The sequence below is a fragment of the Mustelus asterias genome, chromosome 1 (assembly GCF_964213995.1).
Source record: "Mustelus asterias chromosome 1, sMusAst1.hap1.1, whole genome shotgun sequence".
In the NCBI taxonomy this organism is placed as follows: domain Eukaryota; kingdom Metazoa; phylum Chordata; class Chondrichthyes; order Carcharhiniformes; family Triakidae; genus Mustelus; species Mustelus asterias.
The window spans coordinates 41,112,103-41,138,789 of NC_135801.1; the positions used below are offsets into that span (position 1 = coordinate 41,112,103).

At 45.2% G+C, this 26,687-nt stretch overlaps 1 protein-coding gene across 1 annotated transcript in view; it reads right to left on the reverse strand.

The window, feature by feature from the left end:
- Positions 1 to 26,687, reverse strand: part of rxfp1 (relaxin family peptide receptor 1) — a 177,504-nt gene that overhangs the window by 46,348 nt on the left and 104,469 nt on the right. The window contains exons 12-14 of the mRNA XM_078233281.1: positions 26,117 to 26,188; positions 24,817 to 24,888; positions 19,188 to 19,259 (exon numbers count right to left, since the gene is read on the reverse strand). Coding sequence (XP_078089407.1) covers positions 19,188 to 19,259; positions 24,817 to 24,888; positions 26,117 to 26,188 — 216 coding nt within the window. The remainder of the gene's footprint in view (positions 1 to 19,187; positions 19,260 to 24,816; positions 24,889 to 26,116; positions 26,189 to 26,687) is intronic.

Consider the following 26,687-nt stretch of genomic DNA (forward strand, 5'->3'; position numbering starts at 1 on the left):
GCATGGCCAATCAACCTAACCCACACATCTTTGGACTGTGTGAGGAAACCGGAGCACCCGGAGGAAACCCACGCAGACACGAGGAGAATGTGCAAACTCCACACAGACAGTGACCCAAGCCGGGAATCGAACCCAGGTCCCTGGAGCTGTGAAGCAGCAGTGCTAACCACTGTGCTACCGTGCCGCCCTTGTACCTTTTCCCTACTTGAGCCTCAGCTCGCCTGCCCATTGTGTAACCCCCCCCCACCCCCCCCCCACTGAGCTTACCCGGTCCTGGACTCTGGGACTTAGAATCCGGAGACTGCTTGTAGTCCAAGTCTCAACTATTGCTGTCACTCTGATTGTCCAGCAGTTCTCTGAGGCGAGACTTTTGCCCTGGTGATGGACAGAAGTCCCATCTCTAGTCAATTGATGCATTATATAGTTGCAGGGCTGCATTCTCTGTCAATTCTCCACCATTTGAAATGTCTAATGTGTCCTACATTATAACAGTGACTGCCCTTCAAAAGTACTTTGTTGGCCGTAAAACACTTTGAGATGTCTGGTAGTTGTGAAAAGTGCGATATAAGTGCAAATCTTTCCATAATCAGGGTAAATCGTTACATTTAAACAGTCTCCACTTCCTTCTTGTGGCTGTTCTGCTTACCTGATCAAAAGAGCAGGTTAAGACAGAATAAATGTCTGGCTTCATCTTAACTGCTGTCTGCTCAGCTCCATGTGTTTTCTCCCAGGCTATTGGTGGAGATGGATTAAAATTGGAGTCAACATTATTTCAGACCGATGACATTAACTCTGATTCTCTCTCCGTGGATACTGCCTGACCTGCTGAGTGTTCCCAGTATTTTCAGCTTCCCTTTCATGAGCCTGAAGTTCTTTTCCATCATTATAAGTAAAATGACATAATTGATAGAGGTTTTAGAGTTTTACTGAATTATCTTTAAGAACTGGAAGAAATTGTGCTGAACTTTCCTGGAGGAAATTAATAACAATAATAAATTAAATAATATATGAAAAAGCAGCTTCTGAGTGGCTTGTTGGTGGAGCTCGCTACATAGGCTCAACGAATCAGAACAACTTTGTTCTCAAGTCAGTGGCATATTCAAAATATAAACTAAAAATATTAAATTAAGTAAAAATACCTTTTACAATTTTCTCCTGTAGTTTTCCTGTATAACTTTTAGTGACTTTAAAGACAAAGACTCCTAGTAGGCCTCTGTCAATACCCTTCACAGTAAGAAGTCTCACAACACCAGGTTAAAGTCCAACAGGTTTATCTGGCCGCAAAAACCACTAGCTTTTGGAGCGCTGCTCCTTCATCAGGTGAGTGGGAATTCTGTTCACAAACAGGGCATATAAAGACACAAACTCAATTTACAAAATAAATATTTTGTATATGCCTTTGTTACCTCTAGACTTGACTATCCATTGGGATACTGACATTCCTGGCTGGTCTTCCACATTCTACCCTCTTTAAACTTGGGGTCATCCAAACTCTGCTGCCTGTGTCTTAACTCTCATCAAACCCCATTCATCTATTGCCTCTGTTGTTGGTGACCCAGTCACTTACCATCTTGATTTTGAAATTCTTATCTTTGATTTTAAGTTCTTACATGGCCTGCCCCTCCCTATCTCTGTAATCTCCCCCGCCCACAAGACTCTCTGAGATATCTGCCCTCATCTAATTATGGTCTCTTGAGCATCCCCGATTTTAATCACTTTACCATTGGTGACTGTGCCTTCAGCTGCCTGACTCTAAGCTCTGGAATTTTATTCCTATACTCAGCTTCTCTACCTCACTTTCCTCTTTTAAGGCATTGCTTAAAAGTTACCTCTTTGACCAAGCTTTCGGTCATCTCTCCTAGCATCTTATGTGGCTCCTTTCTTTGCTAATGCTCCTGTGAAGTGCATTGTGATGTTGTAGTATGTGAATGGTGCAATATAAATATTACTTGTCATTGTTAGAATAAAGTTCTGAATTATTGATGGAAAAGGAATTCAGTCATGTCCATATTTTGTTAGGAAATAATTTACAAAATCAAATCTGTCGGTGTATTTTTATTCAGCAGGAGTGTAGGTCTGGAATCCATGCATGCAATGTCCTCTCTCCAATTTTCCATTCAACTATTTATCCAAATTTCCAATCTACACAACTGGAATTGCATAGTACTTACAGCTTATGTTAGATTTTCACCATCATCACAGTGCAGTTATGGTGCAGACTTTATAAGAAGGAGGACTTGCTCTTAAAACATCTTTCACAACCATGGGACATCACAAAGTGCTTTCCAGCCAATAGATGACTTGGGAAGTAGGAAATGTGACAGCCAATTTGCATACAGCAAGCTCCCACAAACAGCAATGTGATAATGGCTGGTAAAATGTTTTAGTCAGGTTAATTGATGGATCAAATATTGTTCTGGACACCAGGAATTATTTCCCTGCCCTTTGAAGGAGTGCCATGGGATCTTCTGTATCTACCTACGCTGGCCAACATGGCCTCGTTTTAGCGGCTCATCTGAAACGCAGCACCTCCAGCAGCACTCACTCCGTACGCGTCAGCCTTGATTTTTGTGCTGCAGTTCTGGAGTGAGACTTGTACCCACAACCTCTGACTCAGGGACAAGAATAAAATGGAGTGGGGTATGTGTCTCTCTGTATTGATGCTTCCCATGCATACCCCCTGGTGCAATTCCTTTCCCCACACCCTAGAAACAAAGTCAGCTTGGAGCCGACTGACTCCATGTTGGCCAACAACGCAGCCATAAAGCACTGTGGCGGGCTGAACGAGAGCCCAGTAGAACCTCTGCCCATCATTAGAATGTAAATGCATTAGAGGCAGTTCAGAGAAGGTTCACTAGATTGATTCTACAGATGATTGACTTGTCTTACGAAGAGAGATTGAGCAGTTTAGGCCTTACTGCAGTTTTGATGAATGAAAGGAGATCTAACTGAGGTATATAAGATGCTAAAGGGGATTGACATGGTTGATGCAGAGCAGATTTTTCCCCTTGATGGACATTCTAGATGAGAGGCCAAGTGTGGTAGATTTAAAGCAGAAATGAAGAGGAATTCATTCACTCAAAGGGTCGTGAATCTGTGGAATTCTCTACCCCATAGTTCAGTGAATGCTGGAAAATTAAACACATTTAAGGAGGAGATAGAGAGGTTTTGAATTAGGAGAGGGTTGAAGGGTTTAGGGAGTGGGCAGGAAGGTGGAAATGAGGCCTCGATGAGATCAGCCATGACTGCATTGAATGGCAGATCAGGTTGAAGGGGCTGAATTGCCTACTTCTGTTCCTAGTTCACATGTTCTTATGTTCACTAGGGCAGAGGTCCTGCTCTCTGGATTTGCTGCTCAAGCTGATTTGCCAGCAGCTCCATCAGTCCTGGCAGCATCAAGAACATGTTACTGGCTGCTGCCAAGACTGCAAGAGGAGGAGAAACAAGGCATGGACCCCCGAAGCTGGAAATCCAGGGTCTGGGTAGGGAGAGCTTTGACAGGTGAGAGAGATAGTTGGAATTAAAGCTGCGGGATGTTTGGAAGAAAGTGGGGGTTACATCTTGGTTGGACCACCCCCCAATCTGCAAAGGGATTCCTGAAGATCGAACACTCCAGTCCTTCCCATTCTTTGGTGAATGTAGTTAAAATATCAGGCTGACTAGACTGGCATGGGCAGTGTATTACCAGGGTAAATTGTCTTGGTAACAAGCCTAATTGCCCTTTGATTACCTATTTAAATATAGTGATTGGGCTGTCGATTCTGGAGCCTACCCCCTCTCATTGTGGGGGTAGCTTGGGGTTGGGTGGCAAAAGCCAAGTTAATGGGAACAAAGGGTAGAATTTAATCTGAAGAGTGTGGCTTCTGACAGAGCAGCAATGCATGCAATTAAAATGCAAATTATAAGTGTGTGCAGCGGGCATATGAACCATGTGTAAATCTGCCCCTGCTGACACCTGACTCAATTTCAGTTCAGGGCAGGCTTTAAAAGTCCTGCCTCAGCAAGCGTCCAGTCTGTGCAGACAGGAAGAATTGGCTGGAAGTTGGCAGCAAGAGCTTCCACCTGGAGGACCAGTAAACAATCTTTTTTGATCCACTGCCTTGACCACTCTTGTGAATTAATATTTCTCTTTCCCTTCCCCCCTCCTCTACAGCATTCGGCTTCCTGGATCCCTCGCACTTCCCACTCCCCTCTGCAACAATCGTCTTCCTGGGCCCCCTAACTCTCCCTATTCCTCCAGAGCAAGCATTTTATTGGACACTTCTCACTCCCCATTCCCCCATCAGCAACATTTTTGTATATGGATGAAGAGCAGCCTCACGGTTCAGTGGTGTCTCTCTGCAGCTTTCTTCCAGGCCATCTGGGAACAGGATGAGGGTATTCTTCCTCAAGGGTGGCAATAGAAGATCCTCCCGCTTGACTATGGTGGCCTGCAATCGCACAGGAGGTGAGCAGCCAAGGGGTCCAGCCATGATGGGTCTAGTGCTGTAAAAGCATCAACAAACTCCTGTGATCTGCCTGGGTAAGTGGCAGTGTGGCATTGTATCAAAAGGCCTCTCATAAGCGTATCAAGCAATGGAATTTTGCAAGTGAGAGTGACAAACCAGACTGGAAATATATGGTTATCTTCAGTACTACATGGAATTGGATCAGACTGTGTTACAGTTGTGCATGATTAAGTGATAGGGTACCAGTTAGAATGTGGGATCAGTATGTTGAGATGTCAGCACACTAGAGACACGTATGAAACTGTGGGTTCCTGGTTGACTGAGGTTCTTTGTAATGTCTTTGGTTTGTTCACCGCTGAAGATTGCTGCCATAGTGTGCAAAGACTCAAGACCATTGAGGGAAGTAACAACTCCACATCTGAGGATGAAGACCTGAAACAGCTGAAGGCTGCCCTGCTATCTGCCTCTCCCTCAGCCTCCACCAGCACAATGTGGGATTTGGAGGGTTAGCATATAGAATCGGGGGCACATGGAGGGAGGGTGTGTCAGCTGAGGTCCCCAGTGGGAAGGCAGTTGGGGATCAGGCACATTCTGAGTCCCAGCTTGATGAGAGACCTCTCATCTTAGCCACAATAAGCTTGCTGGAGATACAGAGAGGGGCGGGGGAACATCTGGAGGAGTTCCAAGGGGCTATGTGGAAATTTGGTGGATGGTGAAGGAGTCCATCTGAGCCTGGAGTTCTGCCAAGACTCTGGCATGTGAGGATGTTTTTTTCCTCCAAGGTGGAAAGTCAGATTTGTCAAATGATCCACATGCATGAAGACCTGCATTCTGTTGCTCTGACCAGAGCTCAGTAAAAGAGTGGTTAGGCAAAAGGGAAATGAGGTGCCTGGACCTCCTTCCAGATATGCCTTCTCCTCTGGGATACATATACGTGCCATTGCAGACCGAGCAGGAGGAGCGCCAGTCTGCCACCCAATGGGTGTCCTTTCAGAGCACTCTCAGGGGGACCAGCTGCTCAACATCCCCTCTCCTGGTGACCCCAAAGCCTCCAAGGTCATTGCAAGTGATGGGGTATTGCTCTCAGCACAATGTCCCCTCCTCCCTAGCTGGATGCAGGCATGTACAGAGTAGGCAATAGTGTGCAAATGATGTGATGCTGGTCAGGTAGCTGCCTCATTTCTGCACAAGCTGGTGATAGATGAGGTTCTCTCTGACAACCTTAGCATGTATCTTCTGTCCCTGGCTTCTTGAAAATGCACCATATCATCTCTGGTTTCTTTCTCATATTCCTCCACGTCATCTTCATCTGAGGAGGCCAGCGCCTCCATGTACTCACATAACAATTCCTCTCCCTGTTGAAGTGCCACACTGTGAAATGCACAGCAGACTATAACAATTTTGGTTAGCCTCTGTGGTGCATATTGCAAGATTCTGTTGAGAACAGTCAAGAATATTTTCAGCACACCTCTCTATGATTTCCCTGGTCGATCTGTGTGCTGTGTATCGCTCCTCCATGGGGCTGAGAAGATGATGTATTGGTGTCAGGATCCAACCTTACACTTGGACAGGAGCCTCAAATAGCTCGGGGAGATGACCATTATTCCCTGCACTTGTGGGAAGTGTGTGATGGCCCTGAAGCCCATTGCTCTTGTGGCTGGCCTCTCAGCATCAGCTGTGAACTGACTGAATTTGTTTGCCCTTCTGAAAAGAGCATTGTTCACCTCCGTGCTGCAGTTATATGTTGCAGCCTGGGAGATGCTACTCAGTGGACCTCTGGAATGATGCACTAGCATAGAAATTCAGCACCGCAGTCATTTTGTGGCCAACCGGCATAGGGTTCCTCCAAATCCACTGGGCTGCAAGTCTTTTTGAAAGAACTCACACAAGTCAATCATCACCTTGGCTATCTCTGGCATGGTCTCTCACACATTTGAAAGTAGCTGGTGTGCATTCTGAATGCGCGCTGATGTGCCAGTTCTTATGATGATGATGAAGGCCCTGGTTGCATTCCACCTGACCGCCATTTCTTTCTGCTGGTATTGGTTGATGGTCTTGTAGCCTATATTGTTGTTCGGTTATGGGTCTCATCTGGTGCATCCTCTCCTCCACTCCCCAAGATTGCAAAAATATTGCTTTGCAAAAAGAGAGAATCCACAAAAGGGAACTGTGTGAAGGAGGCAGGCTGTGTGAAGAAGGAGGTATGAGCTGTGTTTAACAGTCTATATACATGGTCTTCAAAGAACAAAGAAAAGTACAGCACTGGAACAGGCCCTTCGGCCCTCCAAGCCTGTGCCAACCATGATGCCCTAACTAAACTGAAAAAAAACCTTCTGCCCTTGCTCGGTCCATATCCTTCCATATTCATGTACCCATCCAGATGCTAATGTGTCTGCTTCCACTACTTCCTCTGGCAGCGCATTCCAGGCACCCACCACTGCGTGAAAAATGTCCTCCGCACAGCTTCCTTAAATGTTCCCCCTCTCACCTTGAACCTGTGCCTCCTTGTAACTGACACTTCCACCATGAGAAAAAGCCTCTGGCTATCCACACTGTCTATGTCTCTCATAATTTTGTAGACCTCTATCAGGTCTCCCCTCGGCCTCCATCTTTCCAGTGAAAACAATCCTGGTTTATTCAACCACTCCTCATAGTCAACGCCGTCGAGACAAGGCAACATTCTGGTGAACCTTCTTTGTACTCTCTCCAAAGCTTCCATGTCTTTCTGGTGTATGGTGACCAGAATTGCACGCAATACTCCAAATGCGGCCTAACCAATATAGCTGCAACATGATTTTCCAAATCTTGTACTCAATGCCCCGGCCAATGAAAGCAAGCATGACATATACCTTCTTAATCACCTTGGCCATCTGTGTTGCCACTTTTAGGGAACTATCGACCTGCACACCCAGAACCCTCTGTATGTTAATGTTCCTAAGGGTTCTGCCAGTTACAGTATAATTCACACCTAAATTAGAATCTTAGAAATCTTAGAAACACTACAGCATAGAAAGAGGCCATTCGGCCCATCATAGAAATCATAGAAACCCTACAGTGCAGAAGGAGGCCATTCGGCCCATCAAGTCTGCACCGACCACAATCCCACCCAGGCCCTATCCCCATATCCCTAGATATTTACCCACTAATCCCTCTAACCTATGCATCCCAGGACACTAAGGGCAATTTTTTAGCATGGCCAATCAACCTAACCCACACATCTTTAGACTGTGGGAGGAAACCGGAGCACCCGGAGGAAACCCACGCAGACACGAGGAGAATGTGCAAACTCCACACAGACAGTGACCCAAGCCGGGAATTGAACCCAGGTCCCTGGAGCTGTGAAGCAGCAGTGCTAACCACTGTGCTACCGTAATTTGACCCTCCAAAATGCATCACCTCACATTTGTCCAGATTAACCCCCATCTGCCATTTCTGTGCCCAAGTCTCCAATCTATTTATATCCTGTTGTACCCTCTGACAATCCCCGGCACTCCACCAATCTTTGTATCATCCGCAAACTTACTACTCAGACCACCCACATTTTGCTCCAGATCATTTATATATACTACAAACAACAGAGGTCTCAGCACTGATCCCTGTGGATTAGCTACAGATCTCCATTCACACCCTTCCACTGCTACTCTCTGTCTTCTAGACTACGCCAGTTCTGTATCCATCTAGCCAGCCCACCCCGAATCCCATGGGATTTTAGTTTTTGCACCAGTCTGCTATGTGGGACCTTGTCAAATGCCTTACTAAAGTCCATATAAACTACATCCACAGCCCTTCACTCATCAATTATCTTTGTCACCTCTTCAAAAAACTCAATCAAGTTGATGAGACATGACCTTCCACATACAAAACCATGCTGCCTATCACTAACTAGTCCATTTTCTTCCAAATGTACATATATCCTGTCCCTCAGTATTTTCTTTCCTGCATTATTCCTGCTTCCTTTCTTAAACAAGGGAACAACTTTGGTTATTCTCTAGTCCTCTGTAACCTTGCCTGTGGTCAAAGAGGATGTGAAAATATCTGTTAAGGTCCTAGCTATTTCTTCCTTTGCTTCTAGCAGTAACTTGGGATAGATCCCATCCGGCCTTGGGGGCTTGTCTACTTTAATGCAATTTATGGTACCCAACACTTCCTCCTTCTGTATATTGACATTCTCTAGAGCATTCACACACCTATCCCTGACCTCAACATCCATCATGTCCTTCTCCTTGGTGAATACCAATACAAAGTACTCATTAAGGATCTCACCCACTTCCTGTGACTCCACGCATAATTTCCCTCCATTGTCCTTGAGTGGGCCTACGCTTTCTCATGCTACCTTCTTGCTCCTAATATATGCATAAAAAGCCTTGGGATTCTCCTTGACCCTGCTTGCTAAAGACATTTAATGGACCCTTTTAGCCCTCCTAATTCCATGTTTAAATTCTTCCCTACTTTCACTATACTCCTCAAGGAGTAGGAGCATATCATCCTTCATTAAGGATGAGTATTCATCCATAGAGCAGCTGTAGTTGGCCAATGAAAATGTATGGTCTTGCCGTGGGCCACACCCAGGACTCCTTGAATCTCACAGTGGCCTCCTCCCATAAGAACCTAATCTCCTGCCAGCTCAACCTATATCAGCAATAATGTCACCAGAAACACACTGTGACCCTGGAGCTACAGCTCATCCACCTCTACGTTCCCTTCCTCTCATTGCCCTTGACCCTTCCAACAACATCCGAAGCCTTCCCTCAATCGTCCTTGAACCGCCAATTACCACCCTGCACCCAATGCCAGTGACCTTCTAACTCCCACCTTCAAACCTCCCCCTCATCCTATCTGCCGTCATCCTGGGGCTTCCCTCTGTCATCTTTGACTTGGCCGTGGTATTCCTCGATTTTCTCTCTCAGATGCTTGGTCTGCCCTGCACCAAGTTTGAAATCCTCTCTCTGACTGTTGATCTGCCACATATGATTCAGATGTCTTCCTTGAATACAAAGGACCAGAACTCACAAACGATGGATCCCACCTAGCCAGGTTCCGCTCTCGGGTTGCCAACTTGTGCTGCACATATTGCAGGAGATGTCAGCGGAAGTGACATTACGGAAAGTGAGAATTGAATTTGTTTCCTGGCCCAATTTCTTATCCACCCCAGCATCGCACCCCACTTCTCTTGGCCACTGTCCCAGATTTCACTTTTTGACACTTATTTCGCTTTTAGGTTTCTTCTTTCTCTCCCATGCAACAAGCACCGTGCGGACTTTTAATTATTTAATCATAGCTTTCAAAATGAATTGTGTTCAACGTCCCAAGACTAGAAAAAAAAACAGGCAGGAGTGTTCCCTTCCTGTCGGGGAACACTTCAGCAGACAAGGGCATTCAGCCTCTGATTTCGGGTAAGTGCCCGCCAAGGCAGCCTTCAAGACACACGACAATGCAGAATCGCCGAGCAGAAACTGATAGCCAAGTTCAGCACACATGAGGACGGCCTCAACCGGGATCTTAGGTTCATGTCACACTATCTGTAACCCCCATGGCTTGCAAAATCTAACTGTCCTGGCTGGAGACAATTCACACCGCTTTAACATGTGCTTAACCCTCTCTCCACTCACATTGTCTGTACCTGTAAAGATTTGATTACCTGTTAAGACTCGCATTCCAACCATTATCTTGTAATTGAGTTTGTGTCTATATATGCCCTGTTTGTGAAACAAATCCTACACTCACCTGATGAAGGAGCAACGCTCCAAAAGCTCATGCTACCAAATAAACCTGGATTTTAACCTGGTGTTGTGAGACTTCTTACTGTGTTTACCCCAGTCCAACGCTGGCATCCCCACATCATAGAAAAAAACACTTCCACCTGAGTTAACAGTGCATCAAATTTCACAAAAACGCGATGCTTAACTTCATAAATACCTCAGATGACCCTCCCAATTCTGTCAGATAAATCATTAAACTAATGCCTTGAACTGGGAGACAGATCTTAGCTTGGATACAGAAACTCTGTCTATCAATCTCACCTGCAATAGGTCTACTCAAACGGAGATGTTTTTGAAATGGTGGGGGCGAGCCTACCAGAATTTGGCAGAGTGTTGGTTCCGGCAAGAAAAACGGCTAAAACTCTCTTTTTCTCTCCAGATCTTATCACACTGTCAAAAAAAACAGCTTGGTGGGTTTCACGCTGACATCTTGGGGTTTACGCCGGCAAAGTCGAACTACACTGAGATCGGGACACCATGTTTAAAGGACGCCCCGAACAGAGCATGAACGATCACTCCCCCAGCCCACCACGGAGGTTCCAAGACCGCCCCCCACCTCGATCAGAGTCGGCACCTCTCCCACCCAATACCCCACTCCCATCAGAAACACTCCTCCTATCAGAGCTGGCGAGATTCGTGACTTGCAGCTCTCGCTGGATATTGAGCCCCCGCCGCCAATCCCGTGGATGGCAAACACAGGCTCAAGATCCCATCCTTTGATACTTAATTGTTTTAATCTCGTGCCCATACTTAGAGCACAAACTGCCAGAGTTGTAAACTCCAACCTAACACCCTTTGCAATGCCCAGATGTTTTCTGGACATGAACCAAGTCCAGAGTGCAATAGCTACTCCAGGTTGTAGTTCTGCCCTGTCACTGGCTCTGTCTCTGTTGCTGAGCTCACTTGGTCACATTTACTGATCTGAGATTTTCTAAGCACTGAATTTGGTGAATTTTATTATTTCAGAAATGTGTGTCTTTCTCAAGATAATACAGGAAAACAATCTTATCAACCCACATAGAAGTTTATGTCATTAATATATTCATTCTTTTCCTGGTGACAGGTGCAAGGAAGGATAAAAGTGAACCCTTTGCCTTTTAAAATCTTCCGGATTGCTTTTAAAAGCCACCTAGAGATTGATGCAGATTCCAGGACACTCCTGACCATCCCGGGAGTGTTGGCAACCCTACACAAGATCATTTTACTCCAGGTCCAGCCCCCACCATATCCACATAACCCCGCCCATTTACCATGGCCTATCCACCTAACCTGCACATCTTTGGACTGTGGGATGAAACTGGAGCGCCCGGAAGAAACCCATGTAGCCACAGGGAGAATGTGCAAACTCCACACAGTCACCCAAGTCTGGAATTGAACCTGAGTCCCTGGCGCTATGAGGCAGCAGTGCTAACCAATGTGCCACCATGCTGCACTCAATGTATCAGGTAGTCCAATAAACAGGCCTTCCACAACAAAGAAAAATGAGAAGGAACATTGGCTAGGTTGGGGGGAGGGGCAGGTGGCAGCGGCACAATGGTTTACAGTCGGGAAGGAGTTACTTGCACTGAGAGTCCTCAATATTGACCCTAGAATGTATGAAGTCTTACGGCATCAGTCAAACATGTTCAAGGAAACCTCCTGATTATCATTTACTATCCCCCATCCGCTGATGAATAACTACTCCTCCATGTTGAACAACACTTGGAGGAAGCACTGAAGGCAATGTACTCTGAGTGGGGGCCTTCAATGCCCATCACCAAGGGTGGCTTGGTAGTACCACCACAATTCGAGCTGGCAGGGCATAGCTACTAGAGTGGGCATGCGGCAGGTGGTGAGGGAACCAACAAGAGGGAAAAACATGCTTCACCTCATTCTCACTAACCTGCCTGCTGAAGATGTATCTGTCCATGACAGTATTTGGTCTCCACGGCTTCATCCAGACACATGGAACAGCCATGGGGACCAAATTCCCAACTCAATATGCCAACATCTTCATGCACAGGTTCGAACTTGACCTCTTCACCGCACAGGACCTTCAACCGATGCTATACACTAGATACATCAATGACATTCTCTTCCTTTGGACTCATGGTGAACAATCACTGAAGCAATTATATGATGACATCAACAAGTTCCATCCCACTATCAGACTCACCATGGACTACTCTCCGGAATCGGTTGCATTCTTGGACACACACATCTCCATCAAGGACGGGCACCTCAGCACTTTCACTGTACCGCAAGCCCACGGATAACCTCACGATGCTCCACTTCTCCAGCTTCCACCCTAAACACGTTAAAGAAGCCATCCCCTACGGACAAGCCCTCCGTATACACAGGATCTGCTCGGATGAGGAGTATAGCAACAGACACCTCCAGACGCTGAAAGATGCCCTCATAAGAACAGGATATGGCACTCAACTCAGCAATCGACAGTTCCGACGTGCCACAGCGAAAAACCGCACCGACCTCCTCAGAAGACAAACGGGACACGGCAGACAGAGTACCCTTCGTCGTCCAGTACTTCCCTGGAGCGGAGAAGCTACGACATCTTCTCCGGAGACTTCAACATGTCATTGATGAAGACGAACATCTTGCCAAGGCTATTCCCACACCCCCACTTCTTACCTTCAAACAACCGCACAACCTCAAACAGACCATTGTCCGCAGCAAACTACCCAGCCTTCAGGAGAACAGTGACCACGACACCACACAACCCTGCCACAGCAACCTCTGCAAGACCTGCTGGATCATCGACACGGATGCCATCATCTCACGTGAGAACACCATCCACCAGGTACACGGTACATACACTTGCAACTTGGCCAACGTTGTCTACCTGATACGCTGCAGGAAAGGATGTCCCGAGGCATGGTACATTGGGGAGACCATGCAGACGATACAACAACGGATGAATGAACACTGCTCGACAATCACCAGGCAGGAGTGTTCTCTTCCTGTTGGGGAACACTTCAGCAGTCACGGGCATTCAGCCTCTGATCTTCGGGTAAGCGTTCTCCGAGGCGGCCTTCACGACACACGACAGCACAGAGTCGCTGAGCAGAAACTGATAGCCAAGTTCCGCACACATGAGGACGGCCTCAACTGGGATCTTGGGTTCATGCCACACTATCTGTAATCCCCACGACTTGCCTGGGCTTGCAAAATCTCACTAACTGTCCTGGCTGGAGACAATACACATCTCTTTAACCTGTGCTTAACCCTCTCTCCACTCACATTGTCTGTACCTTTAAGACTTGATTACCTGTAAAGACCCGCATTCCAACCATTATTTTGTAAATTGAGTTTGTGTCTTTATATGCCGTGTTTGTGAACTGAAATCCCACTCACCTGACGAAGGAGCAGCGCTCCAAAAGCTAGTGGCGTTTGCTACCAAATAAACCTGTTGGACTTTACCCTGGTGTTGTGAGACTTCTTACTGTGTTTACCCCAGTTCAACGCCGGCATCTCCACATCATAAATAGGATAGACTTTGAACAGATCTAGCAACTCAAGACTGGGCATCCATGAGGCATTGTGCACCATTAGCAGTAGCAGAATTGTACTCAGCTACAATCTGTAACCTCATGGCCCAGCATATCACCCACACTACCATTACCACCAAGCCGGAGATCAAACCTGGTTCAATGGAGAGTGCAGGAGGGCATGTCAAGAGCAATACTAGGCATACCTAAAAATGAGGTGTCAGCCTGGTGAAGCTACAATGCATGATTACATGTGTGCCAAACAACATAATCAGCAGGTAATAGACAGAGCTAAGCAATCCCACAATCAACGGATCAGATCTAAGCTCTGCAGTCCTACCATATTAACTGTTGATGGACAGTTAAACAACTCACTGGAGGAGGATCCACAAATATCTCCATCATCAATGATGGAGCAGCCCAGCATATCAGTGCAAAAGATAAGACTGAAGCATTCGCAGCAATCTTCAGAGGTATTGAGTGGATGATCCATCTCAGTCTCCTCCGGAGGTCCCCAGCATCACAGATGACTGTAATCAGCCAATTTGATTAACTCCATGTGATATCAAGAAATGGTTGGAGGCACTGGATAGAAAAGGCTATGGTCTGGGACAATATTTCAGCAAAAGTTCTGAAGACTTGTGCTTCAGAGCTTGCTGTGCCCCTAACCAAGCTGTTCCAGTACAGCTACCACATTGGCATCTACCCAGCAATGTGGAAAATTGCCCAGGCATGTCCTGCACACAAGAAACAGGACATAGCTGATCCAGAAAATTACTGCCCCATTAGTCTACTCTCGAACATCAGTAAAGTGATGGAAGGGGTCATCAACAGCATTATCAATCAGCACTTAGTCAGCAATAACCTACTCATTGACGGTCAGTTTGTGCTCCGCCAAAGTCAGTCAGCTCCTGACCTCATTACAGCATTGGTTCAAACATGGGCAAAAGAGCCGAACTCCAGAGGTGATGTAAGAGTGATTTGCCCTGGACATCAAGGCAGCATTCGACCGAATGTGGCATCAAGGAACCTTAGCAAAACTGGAGTCAATGGGAATCAGGGGGCAAACTCTCCACTGGTTGGAGTCATACCTGGTGCAAAGAAAGATGGTTGTGGTGGTTGGAAGTCAATCATCTTAGCTCCGAGACATCACTGCAGGAGTTCCTCAGAGTATCACAGAATCATGAATCCTACAGTGCAGAAGGAGGCCAATTGGCACATTGAGTCTGCACCGACCACAATTCCACCCAGGCCCCATCTCCATGACCCCACACCTTTACCATAGCTAGTCCCCCTGACACTTTGGGGCAATTTAGCATGGCCAATCCACCTAATCCGCACATCTTTGGACAGTGGGAGGAAACCAGAGCATCCAGAGGAAACCCACGCAGACATGGGGAGAATGTGCAAACTCCACACAGACAGTGATCCAAGCTGGGAATCGAATCTGTGTCCCTGGTGCTGTGAGGCAGCAGTGCTAATCACTGTGCCACCGTGCCACCCTCAAATGGGTCTAGGTAGTGTCCTAGACCCATTCAACTTCAGGTGCTTCATCAATTACATTTCTTCCATCATAAGGTCAGAAGTGGGGATGTTTACTGACAACAGCACAATGTTCAGCATTTAGATACGGACAGCGTCCATGTCCAAATGCAGCAAGACGTGGACAAAGCCAGGCATTGGCTGATAATTGGCAAGGAACATTCACGCCACATAAGTGCCAAACAATGACCAGCTCCAACAAGAGAGGGTCTAACCATCACCCCTTGACATTCAATTGTATTATCATCACTGAATTCACACTATCAACATCCGAGGCTTACCATTGACCAGAAACAGAACTGGACTAGCCATTTAAATACAGTGGCTACAAAAGCATGTCAAAGGCTAGGAATCCTGCATAGAATGACTCACCTCCTGGCACCCAAAATACCTGTTCACCACCTACAAGACACCATCCAGGAGTGTGATGGAATACTTGCCTGGATGAATTCAGTTCCAACAACACTCAAGAAGCTTGACACCATCCAGGACAAATAGCCTGCTTGATTGCTACTCCTTCCACCACCAACAAACAGTAGCAGCAGTCTGTACCACCTCAAAGATACACTTCAGAAACTCACCAAGGTTCCTTAGACAGCACGTCCCAAACCCACAACCACTTCCATCTTGAAGAACAAGGACAGCAGATACCTGGGAACACCACCACCTGGAGGTTCCCCTCCAAGTCACTCACCATCTTGACTTGGAAATATAATGTTGGACCTTCACTGTTGTTGGACAAATCCTGGAACTTGCTCCCTAACAGCACTATGGGTGTACGTACACCTCTGGAACTTTAACAGTTCAGGAACGCAGCCCACCACTACCTTCTCAAGGGCAACTAGGAATGGGCAATAAATGCTGGTCAAGCTAGCGACGCCTACATCCCATAAATGAATTAAATAAAAAAATTATTTAGAAAAAGGTGTAGTGTCAGAAATCTGGTGGTTGGTGAATGTAATTCCTGTATTTAAGCAACGGGATGGAATTAGCTCAAGGAACTGATTGGTCAGTTTAACATCACTGGTAGAAATAATAATGGAAACCCTACTAAAGTAGAGAATAGAAGAACATCTGGAAATGATAAATATAATAATGAATAATCAGCATGGATTCCAAAAGGGAAAATCTTGCTTGACCAACCATGATTTTTTGAGGAGGTAATAGAGAGTGTAGACAATGGTAATGGAGTAAATATAAAGTATGTAGACTTCCAAAAGACTGTTGATGAGGGCTGGAATTCTCCGGTCTTGTACGTCCTACACTGCTGTCTCAGCCAAATCTCCATTCATTGTAGCGACACCAGAGAATCCCAGCCGTGGGCAAGATTGGAGAATTCTGGCCAAGGTGATCCACAATACACTAATGAATAAGATCAGGGAATGGGTTATTAGTTGACATTCAAAGATAAAGCAGAGAGTGGGAGTAGAGGGTAGTCATTTAGCGTGGCAGATGATGGGACGTGGTGTTCCATGAGGATCAGTGCTGGGGTCACTGCGGATCATAATTTAAATAAATAATTCGGACTTTGGAATTAAAACACAATTTCTACATTTGCAGGTGACACCAAATTGCTGGAGGAGGTGGTTAGTCAATATTCAGGAGGAGAGCAACAAATGAACAGAATCACAGAATCGTTATGGCTCAGGAGGCCAATTTGGTGAAGTGGTGAAGGCGGCATTCGGCATGCTTGGTTTCATTGGTTAGAACGTTGAATACAGGAGTTGGGACGTCTTGTTGAAGTTGAAGAATTCTGCCATCCCTACCTGATCTGGCTTAGATTTATATGAATGATACCAGAAATGTATGGGTATACATAATCAGGAAAGGATTGAGAGGCCGAGTCTCTTTTCTCTCGAAAGAAGGCAGTTGAGGGCAGACCTAATGGAGGTTTTTAAAATTGTGAAATGTATCGATAGAGTGGATACAACAAGAATGGACTCCAGACCCACAGTAATGTGGTTGACTCTTAACTGCCCTCTGAAATGGCCTGACAGGCCACTTAGTTCAACGGCAGTTAGGGATGGGCAACAAATGCTGGCCTTGTCAGCAATGCCCACATTCCATGAAAGAATAAAGAAGAAAGGTGTTGTATATTTCAATACAAAATTAGTCAGATAGGATGAGACTTCCTCAAGTTCGACATTGACTGCAATAAAACCGCAACAAGTCCTCGTGAAATTTCTAATATTGTTACCGGAAACTGCATAAATATACGTAAAATATAGGAGGCGATTCTCCCATCCCACTGCACTAATTTTTAAGTGCAGCAGGCCGGGAGATTTAAGCGGCACCCAATACGCAGGATTCGCGCTGGGCGTCTGGCCACGAGATGCAGGGGACAATTTGAATGTAATTTAAATTGCATTAGCGGGTTCGGGACTGATGTCTCTAGGCCCACTAGCCTCTCCCCCACCGCCAGGAGTGGTTCACTCCAGCAGGGTTTACAGTAGCTTCCCACTAAAGGGGAGCTGGTGGACCAACCCCACGGGAATGAAGGAGGCAATCGGGGTCCCCCAGAGGGTTGGGCGGCGGGGGAAATGATGCTCCCTGGGCGTTGGCATCTCAGCAGTGCCAGCCTGGGCCCCCTGGCACTGCCCAAGGCTCAAAGTGCCACTGCCCAGGGGGCATCTTGGCACTGCCCATCAGTCATAATGGGGCGATCGGTGTGGGTGGGGGGGTCCCGCTGCCACTCTGCACTGGGTTCGCGAGCAGAGGGAGGGAGGCCAGCGATTGGGGCTGCCCATTGGGGTTGAGGGAGCAGTCAGCCTGCTAGGGGGTTTGGCACTGCAGGGAGGGGTGGGGGGGGGGTGTCGGCACTGGAGAGGGCCGGAGGGTTGGCAATCGAGGCTGAGCCCGGGCACGTTCATAGGGCTCGGGCCGTGGGGGGGGTGGAGGGGCAGCATTGCGGAGCTGGCTATCGATTGAGCTGGCCAGCAATCGGGAAGCCCACATGGGGCGGCACGGTAGCACAGTGGTTAGCACTGCGGCTTCACAGCTCCAGGGACCTGGGTTCGATTCCCGGCTCGGGTCACTGTCTGTGTTGAGTTTGCACATTCTCCTCGTGTCTGCGTGGGTTTCCTCCGGGTGCTCCAGTTTCCTCCCACAGTCCAAAGATGTGCGGGTTAAGTTGATTGGCCAGGTTAAAAATTGCCCCTTAGTGTCCTGTGATGCGTAGGTTAGAGGGATTAGTGGGTAAAATATGTCGGGATATGGGGGTAGGGCCTGGGTGGGATTGTGGTCGGTGCAGACTCGATGGGCCGAATGACCTCTTTCTGCACTGTAGGGTTCTATACAAGGGCCACTGCACATGCGCCGATCTCAGTGCTGACAGATCAGCGCATGTGCAGTGGCTCGCTCAGTGGTATGCTACTCGGTCTCTCCAGCGGGAATAGGCCCCATCCCCGGATGTTTTACGTGATTCATGCTGGTGCACTCAGCACAGAGTGTGGGAGATTCTTCTCTAAACTCTCTCTGAAAAAACAGCGTGATTTACTCCAGTTTTCATGAGAATTATTTTGAGACAATCACCCCGTAATGTTTCGGTATAATACAATTTAAATGTGTCTTGGACCATATAATGTTAGAAAGGTTGAGCCTCTCCACTCTTACATAACATTAAAACTTTGTTAATATTTGGAACTGATAAGCAGAGCATAGCTGAGCTCAGTTATCCTTAGCCTGAGAGGAGTATGAAGCTGCCAGCTTCATAAACTGAGTCTACAACACTACGTTACTTTTCACAGGTTTGGCAGATTTCCATTGTATACTAGTAGTCTTTGTATCATCAATATTCCATTTTAATATTAATGAACTCATATCTGGAAACACAAATTGTACAAAACAGTTACTTTTCTTTTTTAGTAATATAAATAAGAAATAACATAATTCTAAGTTTTAGAATGCAAGGGGAGATAGGTTAGCAATGTAAATATCATTAATAATGAAATTACAATTGTAGGAGTCCTCGAAGCTGCTTAAAAAGATTGTGAGGTAATTCTTGAATCCTGTTTAAAGACAAGTCCCTGCAAAAATAGACAGAAAGGGCATATCAGTTCCAACAAGATGTAACAAGACACGTCAGTAAGAAATCTAGAGTATTCATAGATAATATCAGTTGTGAATTCAATCTGCTTTCCATGAACGCAAGTACGACTTTCACTTGTCGTAAATCTAATTACACCAATTTATCATCATATTCCTGAGGTAAAGTTCAAATCTAAGGGCTGAAAGTTGGCTTGCCCTGTTTATGGGCTCTGGGTGGGAATTTTCACCCTGCCCATGCTGGTTCTGATGGAGGTAGACAGCATGCAGATTTACTGCCATGATCATAGCATAGGGCCAAGTGTCCCCCATGCTGCTGGCTGCCTCTGCACTCAGCAGGGGGGTGAACAGCTCAGAGCACGTGGTGCAGCCAGCTTTCTGTTCTTAAAGGCAGCGTGTCTCTCTTAAAGGGAAGTTACAGTGTATACACATAATGTAATTCAAAATATGGAAAACAGATTACCACAGTACCTACCACAGTAGAGTTCCACGGTTATGGATATAGTACTGGAGGCATTAGTAATAGAGCAGAGACACAGGCTTCTGTAGGGGCCTTAAAGAACCATCTCAGAAGATTGTGGCAGCAGGAGGCCAAGGAGGTCAGTTCCTGATTTTGGGCCTTGGGGACCTGGCAGTAGTGCAGCAAGGAGTAATGTGAATGGTCAGTGAATGCTTCTTCACATCTCTTATCCACCACACCACCAACCACTCAATATCCCACATTCCCACCAGAGGCACATCACCACTCCTTGGCACTAACAACTCAATTATAACATCCAGATAATCTATTTCACTTTCACACACCCACCCATTCACTGCCTCCACATTCCTCTTGCAATTTAGCAGACGCACCACCCAAACACAGTGCTAGTCAATCACTGACACTCTGTCCTCTCTCATGCAGGACAACATGGCACATAACAGAAGGGAACAGACCAGGCAGGGACACACTGCCTGTATGTCCTCTGTAGGGTACAGGAGATAATGCTCAGCATCATAGGGCTGGCTGTAACAGTTTGTGGCATCCTGCTTTGCTGAGAACATTGGGGGGTGATGGCATGTTCCTGCTTTAACACCTTTTCAGCTCCTAGGACACCCTCATCCTGACAGCTGGGTGTGATGAACAAGCTACTGAAGGTATGACCATGGATCTCTTGCTTCCAACCCCAACATCAACCTTCCCCTTCTGGAATCCTGCTTTCAGACATCCAAGAATTTCTGCCTGTTCAGCCACAGCAGCCCAAGGACAAAGAGAGCAACAAAACAGCACTAACAAAGAACCCCCGACACTTGATCTGACACACACACCCACAACACTGACACTTCATATACCCTGCAGGCTAATATCAGATTAGGATAATTAAATAGTGAGTCATCCCAGGCATAAGTGGGCTGCCTGTCACATAGCCTTGTGACACTGTTGAGGATATATTGGAGTCTGCTCCAAGTTGGCTGGGCATTGTGCAAAGATTCCACACGCCACAGCCTCTGCACCATCTCCCTATCATGCAATTGATCCAGAGACACTGCAATTGTAGCCCTGTACTGTTTGTAATTTGTGTGGACAGGTCACCTAAAGTGCATTGGCCATGCTAAATCCTCCCTCAGTGTACCCGAACAGGCACTGGATTGTGGCGTCTAGGGGATTTCCACAGTAACTTCATTGCAGTGTTAATGTAAGCCTACTTGTGACACTAATAAAAACTTTAACTATTCCTCTGCCTTCCCTATGAGCTTGCAGCAAAACTCCTTGTCAAAACCTAGAAACTCAACAGAACACCTCTAAATAGTCCTTTGCATTAGCAGAAGTTCTTCAGAACTACCTTACCTGCAAAATATTTGGCTGGCCTTTAAACAAACTGCAGGCCCATCTTGCAGCTTAACGCTTCTTCATTGCAGATTGACATGAAAATTCCTTCAATGGACCTGGGTGGTCCAGGTTAAGAAGTCTAATCATATCAGCTTTTGTGGACTCTGATGCCAGGACTGCATTACTTCACCACATTCTTTTGGTACACACAAGTGATGTACACGTGGATGGCCTCCACAAGAGGGTGCATAGCTTCTGTAGTGCTGCCTCAATGTTGCTACTGGAACCAAATTTATGCCCCAAGTTTTCCTTCAATGCTCTTTTCTTCATGTAAAAGATTTTTCCTCCCTCTCTGGTTTTCTAATAAGCATTCCCAAGTAGACAAGGAGGTGACTTGGTCAAATGCTTCTGTCCAATCAATTTCGTAACAATTTGGGAGGCAGCATGGTGGCACAGTGGTTAGGACTGCTGCCTCTGTGCTAGGGACCCGGGTTCGATTCCCGGCTGTGTGGAGTCTGCACATTCTCCCTATGTCTGCGCGGGTTTCCTCCGGATACTCCGGTTTCCTTGCACAGTCCGAAAGACGTGCTGATTAGGTGCATTGGCCATGCTAAATTCTCCCTTAGTGTACCCGAACAGGCACCGGAGTGTGGCGACTAGGGGATTTTCACAGTAACTTCATTGCAATGTTAATGTAAGCCTACTTGTGACACTAATAAATAAACTTTAAACATTAGAATGGATTGAAAAATTTGGTATAAAGAACAAGTATTTTGCTTCTATGTAACATTTCCCCATGATGTTGGGAATAAGCTATAGAAAGCTAAAAATATTGTACAACCAGTGACAATGTAGATAAATGTCTCATTCCTCCATGCCATTTGCATCCTTTTTTTTTGCAGAACTTGTTTTTAATGAATATGTTCAATTAAATGATAGGGAAGTCCTGTTCGCTTAGGGCAGGAGGAGACTGATGTCTGTTGGGGTTTCTGCGGATGCTCCGGTTTCCTCCCACAGTCCAAAGATGTGCAGGTTAGGTGCATTGGCCATGCTAAATTGCCCTTAGTGTCCCAATATGTGCAGGTTAGGGGGATTAGCCATGGTAAATACACAGCGTAAGAAGTCTCACAACACCAGGTTAAAGTCCAACAGGTTTATTTGGTAGCAAAAGCCACTAGCTTTCGGAGCACTGCTCCTTCAACAGGTAAGTGGGAGTTCTGTTCACAAACAGGGCTACATACACAGCGTTACAGGGAGTGGGTAGTGGGATGGGACCTGGTTAAGATGCAGTTTCGGAGAGTCAGTGCAGACCCAAATGACCTCCTTTTGGATTGTAGGGATTCTGTGATTCTATGGCTCGTAATACCAGACTGACATGGAAAGGGATGGCAGAAGGACATGAGCAGCCATGGGGTGGGCACATGGATGCAGTGTTGAAAGAGGAACAGTGACCGAATGCATTCTGGCAAGCTGAGTGCAGAGCATAATATTAAGCTTACAGGCTTAGAATATGATTAAAGATGAAACTGGAGAAGGAGGTCCCACCCAGCCAGCAACAATGCCTAAAGGAGTAGCATTTGCTATTGCTTCCATGTTAGCCTCTCCTTGGAGGACACAAGTCAGTGGAATTGATACCTGCACTGCCAGTACTCAAAGGCCACATTCAAATTATATTCAAATGTAAATTCCTGTGGCACTATGATGGATAGTTAGGTTGCCACCAACATTGGTGCAGTGCATAGCCATGACGAGCGAATAACAAAGTAAATTTACGTGCTTGCAGTAGAAGACGTCATATTGCATGAGAAAGATTCACAACTAAAGTCACACATTTACCTGAATCACTTTCGTCTGGATAGAGAACAATTGCCACAGTCACAGAGCAGGAAGGCCAGCAACCTGCCTCCAGCTCAGGGGCAACATTCCCTTCAATCCTCACTGTCAGAGGAGACAGTGTGCTCTAAGATATCCACATTCTTCCAAATCACAGTGAAGTGTTTATTTGTGCCACAACACTGCACGCGTGCAGATGCAATATCATCTCACTGAATCTGGTAACATTTAAGGTCAGAGAAAAATGCCGCACTGCTTTCTATTGCTGAATTTTGCACTTTTGTTTTGCAAGTTTGTGTCTTCATACAGTCTCCTGTACAACAAATATTTGGAGCTTTATTTATGGTAGGTAGTTTTAATTTAAGGTGAAGGTTTGCAAATTATTAAATAAAGCCACACTGTTTATCAAATAGCTATTCCAGTAATGAATACAGGATAACTGGGCAAGGCAGGTAGATATTTTTCCTTTACAAACAGTTAAAAATTTAAGAAAAATACAAATGTCTCAAGGCACTGAAGAAAATAACCCTGTGATTACAAGTCCATTATCTAGCAACTGAGTGAGCCAGACAGTGTAGTAACTCCTTGCACTCAGGAAGGGCTAGGTTTTATGTGCCTCCGCCAGGCATGTCTACTGCAGGGGGAGGGGGCATGTAAAAGAGGGCAGGTGTCCACCCATTCTGAGCTCAACCTCATAACATGATAGGTAGGTGGGCACCGAAATTGGCAGCCTGTCTGCCATATTTAAATAAAAATTAGGCTCAATTGAGCTTGTCAACAAGCCAGTGAGAGGCAGAAGTTCCACTCTTCAACAATTTACCCACCCAGTGTATTATGGCTGCGGAGTGGGCTGGCAGTGAGTGAATCTGGTTGACTTTACTTCCGGGGGAGGGGGCAAGCCCCTAAAAGGCAAACCCCATGTTTCTCTGCAATGGCATTCATAGAATCATATAATCCCTACAGTACAGAAAGAGGCCATTATGGCCCATCGAGTCTGCATCGGACAACAATCCCACAACAACCCCACATATTTACCCTGTTAATCCCCCTGACACTAAAGGTCAATTTAGCATGGTCAATCCACCTAACTCACACATCTTTAGAGAATTATTTTCAGGCCATTCAGAGCTATGAAATCCTTGGAAGGACATTTAGAGGTCTCAGCTCCTGCTCATCATTTGCACGCACAACTATTCCGGACCTCTTTCCAGTTGTCAGCAGGAGTTACAGTGAAGTGTAAGTGCTCCCCTTGCCCCCACAAATAATATTGGGCCACTGCCTTCCTGGGCTCTCTCCTTGCATACATAACCCTCCACACCCCACTTCCTCCACCTGAACACAAGCTCGATAGCCCAAAGAGTTCTCAATATCGGCTGACTAGAATCTATGCAGCTCTCTCCAGATTCCTGTTTTAGGCAGTTTGCCATCTTTATGATATTGAAACCTGGCTGTTAAAATACATCATGACACTCATAGCATCTCCTGGAGAACAGGCATGTGTTTTCCACTGCCCAAAATGATAATTTCCCCTTTGGTATTTCATGTGGCACAACATTATAGTTCCCCACCTCTTTTTCATCTACTTACAGGATTGCTTTCCTTCATGCAGCTACTTGGACTGGATGAAAACGCAATTAATACCATAGACTTTCTCAAGATCACTTTGAATGCTCTGGAGAAATGTTTGAAGGAAAGCAAGACAGACAGTTTTCCCTTGCCCTTAAAATAGACTGCCTTGTTGTCACGATGTTAGAACTCACTGTTTTAACTGAGAACTGACAAAACATGTCCAGATCTTGCCATGAGATGTAGATCTTCAGAGTCAAGCCATTACTCCATTTCATTAAATTTTATAAATTTAATACATATTTCCTCCCAGTTCTTGAAAAACTTACAGTTCTGCTAGCCTTTGTAAAGATGTAAAAGCACCTTCGTGTATAGAGTCGATTTTATTCCTGCGAAGTACCCTGAAAAGAATGCAATTGTTAGACGGGTGAATGTACTGATATGTTTCTAATTTACTGCTTCTGTTACCGGGCTAAGTTATTTCATATTGTAATTGTTCTTGTGAATTCGCAATTACTGAAATGCAGAAACAGAAAATGGTAAAAATGCTGCTCAATCCACAGCTAAAAAATTAAAAAATGATTAATGTTTGAGCCAAGCTTCCATTTCTGCTGAAGACCTGTATCCAGTTGGGTAATCTGTCTTCACCAGCATTTTGTATTTTTATTTTAGGTTTACACATTTTTTTAATACTTTACATTTTAAAGTTTTGCTGATATTTTAAAAATCCATCAGTTACAACAATGAATTCAGATCTTTGATGAAAGTGAATAAAATGGAGATTGTACAAGGCGAGCTTCGAGCAAGAGATAGAAATGTCTAACTCTCCATCTGTTTCCGGCAAAATCACAGTACTGTACTTTTATGTGACAAGATAGATTAGAATTCAGAAGGAAAATCAAATGCCAATGAAGAGATTTAGCACCGAGATATTGATTAAAATACATCAAAACATATCGTAGCCTTCTTTTTAAAATAATACTGTAAAAAGATTTTAAAATGCTGTGGTACCAATATAAGAGATTAATATTGTTGTAATATATTTTTAAAGGATTTAACATGAGATCACAAGAAGGGAAATGTGTCATGTAATTCAGTCTTGGGTTAACTTTTGCTTTGAATCTTAAAGCTTTATTGCTATGTATAATTGTCTCGGGTGCCTGGTTTTAATAAACAAACCCATGATGAATTTACCCAATCCCGTATGAGTGATTGGTGCTTTGTGTCTTTTACAGTAAATACGTCCAAGGTATTATGCCAGTATAATAACATGACAAATATATCAGCAGCCTTTGTCAGAGTTTGACCATCATTTTATTGAGGGATCAAGAAATGTAGGGGAAGATGCTAAAGTTTGGTTTTACTCCCCAAAATTCAGTTCATTCCACTAGAAGTAACATGAACAGCTGGCAAAGGGTTGATAGCTCCTGCAGAGAAATGGGAGTTTGAAAGTTTGCCTTCGAAATTAACAGTTTACTACCTTGCATTGATTTTAATATTACAGAACTAAATTCAGAAAGTAAAGCTAAATTCGAAGAGGTGAAAGTTGAGTGAGGAACTATGAATTAATCTGCAATGTGGGAAGCTGTATGACTAAAGGCAGTAGATTTCTATGATCTTTGTACTTACAGTACAGTTAGTTGAGTGCAAAATGTAAAAGTGCCATTCTTCACAGATTCAATCTGATTGCCTTCAAAATCCCTAGAAGAGAGATAATGCGATACTTCATACAAATGAACTGAATTTAGAAAACTTTATTATACAATCCTTAAGCATGCCTCATATTTTCTTTGAAGCAATAGAAGTCAATTTAATGAATCAAAAGCAGCAATAATTTGTAACGTTTATTCCCAGTTTAGTTCAAGAAACATGGATGGAAATATATTTTGTGGTTTAGTCATAATCTTATAAACCCATTTGCCTGAGAGCTGAACATGTGAACACGTCAAACCACAAACCTAGAGAAAGTAGTGACATTCAAATGATTCAAAGCTCCTAAAATTTCAGGAACCCAACTGGGAAATGCAAAGCTGAAACCAACAGCAGTAGTGACATTTCGACCTAGTATTCAATCCAACACACAAAGCAATGGGTTCTAGCTAGCCAATGATAATTAGAAGTTGATAATAATTGTTCTATTCCAGAGAGCCAATTAGAGAAGGATAACACTGGAGTCAACTTCTAGACGCTTGTATATTTA